General features: G+C 23.3%; 1 protein-coding gene across 1 annotated transcript in view; it reads right to left on the bottom strand.

Moving 5' to 3' along the window:
• Nucleotides 1-11,363, bottom strand: part of LOC129605185 (uncharacterized) — a 77,231-nt gene extending 65,868 nt beyond the window's left edge. The window contains exons 1-2 of the mRNA XM_055514782.1: nt 11,354-11,363; nt 10,751-10,828 (exon numbers count right to left, since the gene is read on the bottom strand). Of these exons, the coding sequence (XP_055370757.1) occupies nt 10,751-10,828; nt 11,354-11,363 (88 nt within the window). The remainder of the gene's footprint in view (nt 1-10,750; nt 10,829-11,353) is intronic.
• Nucleotides 11,364-11,719: the final 356 nt, after the last annotated feature.

Consider the following 11,719-nt stretch of genomic DNA (forward strand, 5'->3'; position numbering starts at 1 on the left):
TTTTAAAATATCATTAAACTTACACACAACCCACAGTAATTTTTTATAAATCAAAAAACTTAGCTAAAAAAAAAAACTTAATTAAGGTACAATAAAAAATATTCTCCCACAAAATAAAAAGCATAATTGTTACAAAACAAAAAAAAAATTTCAGGTGTCACGAAAAATGTTAAAATAATGGAGTTTTTTTTTTGATTTTTCATTACACCACGGAAAAAAAATTACTGTATTTTTTTTTTAATAATTAATTTGGGACGCTCATAACGCCTTCACTTAAAAAATATTTTGTTTGTTTTTTTATCAAGTTTATGAATTATGACGCTATATGCTTAGGGATGAAGATTCCTGGTTGGAATTTAAAGGTCATATCGTATTTTTAATTTTAAAATCACTAAACCATTACAGGAAAATTATTCAAAATATAAAACAGAAAAAAAAATGTAAAATATAAAAAGTTGAGCTCATCTTTGATAGTTATGAATGATAATAACGCACACACAACTGTCAGAATATTATAAAATTAAACAAGAATTAAAGAAAATTATTAAATATGTGCGCGTTCGACTGATAAATTACCAAAAATCCGTTTATAAAAATCACAATGATTTCCGCATAAGGTGCTTGTTATATAATAATACTGTTAATATTTACACTTCTATACGTATATGTGTATATACATATATAAAAAATTACTAAGTAAATAAAACTGACAATATTAATTTTTTTTATTATTAATAATTATGAAAAGGTATTAAGTTTTATAAGAATTTATTATCACAATAGCCTCAAGTAATAAAATTTATTCATTTATAATTTGTTATGACTGTTATAACAAATTAAATATATTTTTTTGACAATTCTATATTATGACAAAACAATTGTATAAGAGTATTTTCAAAAATTCACACTTGACATCTTACGTATTGAAATTTTGACACATTGGCCACTATCCAACTATTTTATACATAAGCCGTCCCCATTTGTATGTACATATGTATAGTAATATTTTATATTGTTATATTTTACATGTTGATTGATTAAATTTAAATTTAATTTTTAAATATTCTATCTTTTTTCCTGAAAATTCATAATTATACAAGATATGTTTAATTTTTTTTTTGTTTGCTTGATAAGATTTTTCTAATTGATTGAATATATCAATTCCGTGTTCATTATTAAAATGTAGGTACTTTAATTAAGAATTTAATTTTAATTCTATTGCAATCAAATATTTAAGTCAAAAATGACTTGAGGTTATAATAGGTTTTATAATAGGATTTAAATTGAAGGTAATATCAAGACCCCAATAGATTTGAAAAATTTTTATTATTAATTAAGAATAAATACACAATTATAGTTTACGTGTTTTTATTGTTGCTGAATAAAACGATTTGAGATTTAAAGTTTAAAAAAGTAAAAAAACCTTCAATCTAATGAGAATATCGATTTAAAATTTTTTGAAGATCAAGGTTATAATTTATATAGAATAATTTATAATGGTACATGCTTATTATTGGCTAACAATGTTATTCCGGAAAATTATCATTATGGTAAAAATTTAGACTTAAAAATACAAATTTCGATAAGTTTGTTGATTTTACACGTTTAAATACGAATGTAGTGCGATTCTATGTTTATTACATAAAATATGAATATTTTCAAAATCATATTATTTTTATATTTTAGCAACACAAGTTATTGAATTACAATGACCTAAGACTAAGAATTTTATATTGTCTCACAAAATCAATACAGAAACTGAACTTGACCTAACAAGGATCTATTACCAAACCAAATAACGCAAATCTTAGACGCGAAATCCATATAATAGAATTAAAGAAATAATTGCTAAGCCATATGACATGTTAGTCTGAAATTTAAAAACTAATGATAGATTTTCACAAATTATTAACAACACTGATTTTTAAATGTAAAATATTTTAGGAAACCTTACACACTTTGGATTTGAAGATTTATGAAGAAATTTTGTGAAAGCAATATTTTGGAAACATATCATACTTGAAACTGATGACCTAAAAAATCAGATGATTGGAATGCTAAAAATTTATCCAGAAAAATTTGGTTTGCTCGAAAATACGATTACCATATAAGCTAGTTTTGTATTTTAAACCAAACTATGAAATAAAATTAAAGGATATCTGACAGCATTAAATAGTACTAAATTATATCTGCGTGTATCCATATAGTAGAATAAAAAATTTAGCAAACACCGTAATGCAAATCGACACTACAGTTGTTTTTAAAGTTTTATACTACGGAATTAATTCTGCAGTTAAACTGTAGTAAATTTTTTCTTACTGCATTTTGAATCGCAAAATATCATTTCAGGAATAAAATAATAGAATATAACGAGAACATAGAATATTTATTTTTTACATTTAAAAACCCCCTTGAAATTCCTCGTTCCTACTCGTACAATTTTAAATAGCCACAAATGTATAGAATAAACTATTAAACTAATAATTTATGTACATATATGCATTGCAGTACTGTACTGTAAGTAAATAAAATAATCGTTTAAGTAATTACACTTGAACTTATTATTCATATATTTTGTAATCGTGTACTTGTATTATGTAAACTTAATTTAGTAAATTGTGATTTAATAAGCCTAATTAAACTAGAATATATTATAGTAAATGTTATTTTCTGAATTTTTCAATTTTAATGACTAAATGTTTAAGTTTTGTTTTTATTGTTTTGAGAGAAAAGAACCTTCAAAATTGTTCAGACTATGCCACTCAGTTATTTATACGATTAAATTTTTTCTTATAAAGGGGCTAATATAGAATAAGTAAATATAATTATTATGAAGTAATTTCATTTTAAATTGATCTGTAATTATAACTATAATTACATATGAAAATGCATAAGATACGCATATTTTTGTCTCTCATAAATTATACTCATATAAAAATTTTATTTTCATTTAAATCACTTATTTACAAGTAATTACATTGTTCTATTACTATTATTAATAATTTTAATTGCATAGTAATAAATCTTAAGGTCGTCGTAATAATATAAAAGAAAAATAAAATTAATAAATTTGAATTTTTTTAAAATTGAATTTTTATGGAAATTGCAATAATTATTTTTTCTTATTATTCTCTCATTTTTCCAAGTGATTTCTTTAAATTAAAAAAAATGTAGTTAAATAACTTATTTTCGATTCATGTTCAAAAATTTTGATATATGTATTATGTATTAGTATGGGAGGATTGATAATAAAATTTTATTTTTTACACCTTTTAAATTATGAACGAAGCGATAATACCGGTTAGGTCTGTGTTGAAAACTATAGCATTTTCTAAACATTAGAACACTCTAAATTTTCTTCATTCTTTTATTATAATATTTTGTTATTTTTTATTCTTTAAGATTTATCCTAAAATAAAATTAATTTAAAACAAAATCAAATTTACATATGTAAATTATTTGAAAGCAGCACGACTTTATTTGATCGTGAAACAATCATAAACCATCTAAAGTTTTGACACAATTTTTAATTTTGCATTCATTTTTGCATAAATTTATATTGTTACTAACACGTTATTGAATAATTGAAAAATATCTGTATTTGGTAAGACTTGCAACAAAGAAGATCATCTCAATTAATAATAGATCATATTGTTAAATAAAGGTAACAATAAATGTGTTTGTACACTACTGCACTTTCGTGATATTTCAAAGCTCTCCTTGAAGTGATTGTAAAGCATACCATTTTATAGTTTAACAGCAGTAATATGTAATCGTAATAATTGAAGAGTTTCATTATTTTGCTATGCCAAAACTTAACATAAATGAACATAATACACAATGCTATTATTATGTCATTTTTGTTCCATAATAAAAGCTTTAATGATTGTAATTGAACCTGAATTAAAAATCATTACAAGAAAATTGTTAAAAACCAAAGAGAAAAACACTAGATATTTAAGATTGTAAAAAATACAGCGTGCATATTTTTCAAAATTATCTCAAACAGAATTATTTTAAAGATTTTGGAGAATTTCTGCTCAATATTTGGAAACTTTTTTCTCCACATTTTTCAATAAATTGGAAAACTTTTTCTCCACAATTTTTTACGGTTTTGTGTAGTCCACAATTTTTGAAAAGTTTTTTTTCCATTTTTTTTTAATACAATTTCTCAAGCATTTTTTTACAAACTTTTAAGAGATTTTTTACAACTTTTGATTTCTCCTCAACTTTTCGAATTTGTTTTCACCCGTAACTTTTCGAGTACGTTGCTCTTGGAATAGGTTTCCCTTTGTTAGTCATACCTAAAAGTAAAAATGCAGTTTGAAATTTTGAACTATAAAAATTATAGAACTGATTTCGTGAGTCAATAAGATGCGCTGATGCAATGTTTTAAAATTTTATAATGTTAATGCAATTACACTCTGTATACATAACTTTTCATATATGTACTTATGTTGTAATTGTAATTAATCTCTGAAAAGGATGATTATGCGCAATTTGCTAAGAGCCGAAAATTATATGAATAAAACAAAAACTAGAAATAAAAATCAAAATGATTCATTTATGACCGTGTTTTATGTCAAGTTCTAATTTGACGTGCAAGTATTTTAAATGTTAAATCAATGATAGTTGAAAATTATACATAAGAATTGCTGTTAAATCATTATTGACTGTTGGTTTTGTCTACTATGTATATACAATAATATAGGTATGCATTTAAACATTAATAAAATATTTCAGTTGGTTATTAGAATTTTATTTATTCATTTCGAGTTGTAAATCATTTTAAAAATCAGCACCTTTAACCTTTTTCTTTCTTAAATTAAACTTAGTAATAAAATAATGCTTACTTATTTCTTATAATAAAGTAAAAGAATTGAGATCAGAATAACAAAACGGCAGCATAATAAATTCTGCATGCAGTGCATGATTCTCAAGTAAATCATGACCATTTTTCAAAATATTTCTTATTTTTATTATTTAACGTTTTGTTGTATAACACTGTTTTTCAGTAAGAAGGTTATAGAGTATTAAAATTGAAATTCAAATGTATTGTACTTGTAATTTATTTTTTTAAGGTGACAGTTGTTAAAACAATCCAGAATTAGACAATTTTTGGTACAAAATTGTTAATCACTTTTGATATTAATAAAAATCGAAAACAAATTGCTATAGAATGGCATACATATTTTATTTACCCTATAAAATTGAAGAGCAAGTGCATTTAATTAAAGAACAACATCGGCTGGTTATTCTAAATTAATGAAAAAACATAATTCATTATCGGTCATTAAAATAAATAAATTGTAAGCATCTTATTAACAAAAATTTAATTGTGTTTTTATCAGATCAACTGCCAATTTCAAGTATTCTGTCAATAATATTTGTGATGACATTTTGGAAGAAATGTTTCGTAATATTAAAAACAATTTCTAATAATAGTCTATTGTCTTTGGAATAGCTAACATATTATAAAAAGTGTTAATAAGTTAAAAATGCGTATGTAAAGTTGAAATTGAAACGAGTACTATAGCAAATTTACCGACATTTAAATATTATTTTCAATAATATCTATGTATATATTTTATTTTTAAGATTTTAATGAAATTCCAATATTCTTCCTAAAATTGGGATTGAATATTTTTTCCAGGTTAGGTAAATAACATCCCTACTAAAGCCGCCAAGCGAGTCTATTATTTGACTACGTAGATCGAATCCTCAGGAATATAGTACTTATTTGGTTTTTGGACTATTTACATTTCATACATTCCCACACCATAATGAAACCAGTTCTTACTAAATCTGAAATGTAACTTCTAAACTTCATGACTACAGAAGTAAACTGAATCGTGATTCACAAAAATTTTTTATTTCGGTCACATTGTTGCCACATTTTTTTGTTTTCCTCATTTTCATATTTTGAACATCAATTTTTTCAAATATTACTTAATTTGAAAAAAAAGAAAAAAACAAAACTATTATTTGACAAAACAGTGATGTCAGTTAATTATCGCAAATACTAAACAGTATACATATTTCTATAACAGCATATTGTTCTCTGCAAGAATGCAAGGTGTTTAAGCCATTCTATTCATTTTCTCTCTATTACTGGCGTCCAATATTCAATTTTTCATTGTACAAAACAAGACAAATGTACAATAAGAGGGGACAAGAAATATTTAAAAGATGTTTTCTTTTAATTATTCATCAAGCGTTTACAAGATGTTATAATGTTGCAAATTAGATCAAAACATAGTAAATAATTAAAAGATTTATAGTTTATTATAAATAATTGTATAGATAATTTAAAAGAAAAAAAACTTTGATGTTCTTGAAAATTAATTGCTTACTTGAATAAAATATTGTACAAACTTCATTCATTTAATTTAGGTCATTGTTGGTTAGTTAATAATTTTAAATAAAATTAAAACAAGAATAATTAACATAAATTATATATAGGAAAAAAATAAATACAAACATTATTAAAATAATAAGAATCTCATTTGAAATTAAAAATAGTGTAATATAAAGAATATATTTATTGTAAAATAATAATAATAATTTAAATGAAAATTAAAGAAAGAAAAAAAAACTTCATTTTTGTTGCCATATATTAATTATCCAGGATGTTTTTGCGATTTTTCTTATTTAATTCTTTAAGAATATTAATTGTGATTTTAAAATGTATTGTCAGTAATTTATTTAATATTTTAGCTAATAGAATAAATTAATGATGCAAACTGATACTATGTCCAGAGGCGTATTTTTAATTTATATGTTTATGTACTTAAATGCACTTGCATACATAAAAGAAATAATGGGAAAATTTTTAATTAATCGAAATTCAAAAAAAGAAGAATAATATTATTGTAAAAAAATAAAAAGGAAATTCAACCTCGAGAACTTTTTTAAGATTTATTATTATTAAATTTAATTACTATATATTATTATTTTACTACATAAAATAAAAAATTTAATTAAAAGATGTAATAAGATGAAATTCTAGATATGCTATTTATATATTTAAAAAAAAAAAACATTATTGTTTTAGAATTATTTGATAAGAATCAAAAAATATACATACAAAGAATTTTTAATTATTGGACATACTTGGTTCTTAATATGGTATACATGACAAGCTATTAAGTATTTTTAAAAATATCAAGTTTAGTTTCTGAAATTTATTAAAGATACACTAACGCTCTGATGCAGCAAGTTTTAAAAGGCTATACTTATAAGAGCGGAATTTGTTTAGTATAATTAAAAAATGCAAAAGTAAATTAGTAGACTGTCATGTAAAAATTTATTTATGATGCTTTGTAAAATGTGTATACGAGTAATTTATTCGAGTTTTATATAAGTTTGTACTTGTTCAAAATATTATAATTTTTTTGTGTTTTTTTTAAATACAAAACAGTTGATTTTGCCGTACCGCTGTTGTTCTGATTTAAGAAAGGAAACCGTCCGCCGTTGCCGTTCGTGGCTTTAGTTCAGTTTTTATAATTAGAACGAAAGACAATTCGTAAGCGAGAGACCTTGGAAAATTTGTATGTGATTTTATTGGAGATGTGGACTATTAATTACAATCTATATACATTATTACCATATATTACAATATATTAAACACTATCTTTAACGCCATACGTTTTGCAAAAAATCAAAGTTCTTTAAATTTTTTCTTAGAAAATTGATTTAAAAACAGGATTAAATTATCTATCCTATTTGATCTATGAATTTACAGAAATGCTTGTCTATGATCTATGAATTTACAGAAAGTGATATCCTAATAACTCTTTAAAATATGATCAAATGTTTTCCAAATTAAAAATTACATACATATTTTAAAATAACGTAAAGAGGTGTTGAAAAGTAATTTGCTATTATAATTTTCCAATTTAAATTCTCACGCATATGTTTGTATTCCATAAAACTGTCAGTTTTAACACACTTAATCCGCATATACTATAGTAAGTTGTTGATAAATTAATCATATGTACAGTTTCGTTGAAATTCGATAAATTGCAATTTTTTTTCCAGTTCACATAATTATATCCGCATTATTATGTTACTTTTAAATAACACATAAGCGTGTTATAAATTAATTTGTCGATATGACATTTTAGAAGAAAAATTGATATTTACATATTTTGAAAGTCATTTGGCAGTTTATATAAAAATTTAATAAAATAGATAATTTTCATAATATATTTATTGAAATTAATGAATTTTAAAATTTGCAACTAGAAAAATAAAATTTCAGTTAGTTGATTTTGAAATATTTTTAAAATATTTTGAAAAGCTACTTATATTTAAATAGCATAGCTAAAATGCTTTTGATATTTTTATCGAAGTTAATAATTTCGAAAAATTTCCCGTACAATTTATAAAATAAATCAGTGCTTATTAGTACAAAAACTGAACAAAAAATTGTTTCGTCCAAGTTTATTCAAGTTAAGAATAACGAAACCATAGGTTTTTAAGGCGAATAATCAAATGCTGCAGTGTAAATCAGATTAAATGTAATATTTAATTGATATACATATTTTTCTATTAGTTGAAAGAGAAACGATACTACAGTCCCGGGTTGACTCCAAAGTTAACTAAGAAAAAATGTTGGATTAATAATTTGTTATCGCCCTGCAGAAATTGGCGTCATATATTTCAACAGCATTGTAATATTTGTCGTCATACGTTCACATGAATAACATATGTATGTGAATACGAACGTCAATATTCGAAACGTACGCATTTGAGTTTATTCGAATTTTATTCAACGAGCACCATTAAAATTTTTTAAAATACAATTTGATATCTTTACTATTTTTGACAGTTTCTTTCAAGTTTTGTTTTTTGTTTTCTTTTTTAGAAATTCAATTTTAAATATAATCACTTTGATTTATTATTAAATTCGCTCTAAATTAATCAATGCTCATAGACTTTAGACGAAGGTTTTGAATTTCAAATTATAGGTTCATATGTGTGGATATATGTATGTGCAAATATATATGTATGTAAAAAATTATAACTATATTATTTATAATCATTTATAAAACTCAACATTAGATTTGTTTAAATATGATTCTTTTTTCCTGTTGACAATCTAAAATTTTAAATCTTTTAATAGTGTTACAACACCCAATATACGTTAGTATATACTGATTGATGATAACACGAATTTATTTATATTATAATTATTATTTTATAAAAAAAATAATAATATACTTAAATTTTCATTTAAAAACCAAAACTCATACAAGAAAAATAAGCGAAAAAACGCATTTATTAAATAAAGTAATTAAATATTGCAAATGAAAATTTTTATCGGAAGGAATCAGTGTTTCTATAACTTGTTGGCTTGTATAAATTAAAGGTTGCCTGTATATAATTATTAACAAAAAAAATTGTAGGGGGAAAAAATATACAAAAATCGTTAAAAAATACTAAAGAATGATTGAAAACTGTTGAAAAGAAATTTAAACTTAAAAAAAATGATATTATGAAAAAAATATTTAATATCAGATGAAAAGATATTTAATTTTTAACTTGTTATTAATTATTGTAAAAAAATGTTCAATTCTGGTTTGAAGTACAAAAATTTTTAATTAGAAATTCCAAAATAAAAATAAAAGAGGAAAAACTAAAAAATTAATAGTAGTAATTGTGAATTTTCCATTGTGATTAATTTTAATTAAACTTTTTAATCTACTATTTATCAAAGTACAAATGCCAGGAAAGTGTATTGGAAAACATACTCTTGATTAGACTCATGCGTTAAATTAAAAGCTAAGCATGAAGCATTACACTATAGCGGAGTAAATGTTTGCTGTAAAGTCCACTTGGCGAAGACGCGAGAGAGCCATTTCTTGTAATTGTACGCAACATTGACATTTTTTTAATATAACTACAATTTTGAAAAAAACATTTTTAGTTGAAAGTCTAATAGGACGTGGATACTCAACAAACATTAAGTGAAGTCACTCTTTTATTATTAAGATTTTATTATTCTTTATTAAGAACGCCGCCGACAGATATCCTTTGAATTGTATCAAATTAGTTGAAGAAAATCTTACTCTTTTTAAAACCGAAGATTTCAATAAGTATTATTAATAACTAATTATGCACCTTAAGTAAAATTATGTCAAATTGTCCTATGCTGGTGTAAGCTTAGGACTCAATTTCAACAAAACCCAAAGTTTCACTCCAATTTCTAATTATAAAAAAATTCTAAAGCTAACAACAAAAAAAAACAAATCTAATGTTTTACGCCCAGTAATAATTTGAATTCATATTAATACATACGAGAATATGCAATACAAAAATTAACTTAAATGCCTGCATAACATTTTTATGCTATAAATAAGTTGTAATTGAAAGTCTCTGACAACTTTATTATAAATTATCTTAACAAATCATTTTGTTGCACATTAAATTCTAAATATTTGTTAAAATTATAAATGGTTGTAATTTATTTATTGTCAAAATAAAAGATATTATATAAAGATATCCCCTATAATTACACTAGAAAAAAAAAAAAACCAGAAATATATTCGCGAAAATTTTCTGTTCCTTAAGTTAATATTTTTCTTTTTTTTGGCTATCACTTTAGTTAAATCACCAGTCGAAAAAAAACTGAATCCGTAAAGCCAGTTGACAAAATGATTTAGGGAAGGATAATTTTCAATAACGAATGACTTCAACACACACACAACCAATATTAAGGAACTTTGAAAAAATAATCAGTTTTTACCTTTTTCCGAAGAATATCGGAATCGTTGCAGTCCTCCACAGTCCGTAAAATCATCTCTACCTTCATGAAATCTACCTCCTTAACATCGTAACCTGTAATGCGATTATTATAACGAAATTACAGTAGAACCTGTAGATTTTATCTTCGATTCAAACATAAAACTAATAAAAATCAGAAATATGTAATTATTTTTGAGTTTTTCAGATTTCACTTGGTATTCTTCCTTTCGAATTTACTAGTTCTTTGGACCAACGTAATGATACACATTCATTTATGATGAAAACCAACTAAAACTTCTTATTCCTAAAAAAAAAACAATTGAAGAATAAACTAAAATAAAATTGCTTAAAAATTATTTCTACAACTCAAACTGTAATAATCGCAATTAATATTATTCACATTTACACAATAACAAATATTTTATAATTCTTCTATAAAAAAATAAATAAATAAAAAACCGTTAATATAGCTGTGTATCTTGCCGTTATTAATTGTAAAGTTACATACAAACATAGATATATATAAGAGTATGAATTATAATTTAAAATTGAACACTAAAACAGATATTGCACTCATTAATTATATGTAAGTCCGTAAATTAACCTTCAAGCATTCTCTTAGAAAACAAATGCGTTCTGTTATTAAAAATTTTTGCTCTAATATAAAAATAACGCAAAGAAAAAAAACAAAATTTTTTAAAAATTGCAGAAATTTTCAACTTGTAATTCTTAATCTAAAATTGTAAAGCTACAATTTTGTTTACTGCTATATTCAAGTTTAAATACGGAAAATGAAATATTAATGTAATGAGTGCAGTTTTCCGCGTTCAAAAACAAGAGATAATATAACACGAACATTGTGCCGTCACATAGTCTTGGTCCAATTTATATGCAATTTTATGCATATAAAATATTTTAATAATTGAGATAATAATCATGCGTTTAAATATGCTAACGCTATTAGAATTTT

The sequence above is a fragment of the Condylostylus longicornis genome, unplaced genomic scaffold (genome assembly GCF_029603195.1).
Source record: "Condylostylus longicornis isolate FDR11 unplaced genomic scaffold, ASM2960319v2 ptg000013l, whole genome shotgun sequence".
NCBI lineage: Eukaryota > Metazoa > Arthropoda > Insecta > Diptera > Dolichopodidae > Condylostylus > Condylostylus longicornis.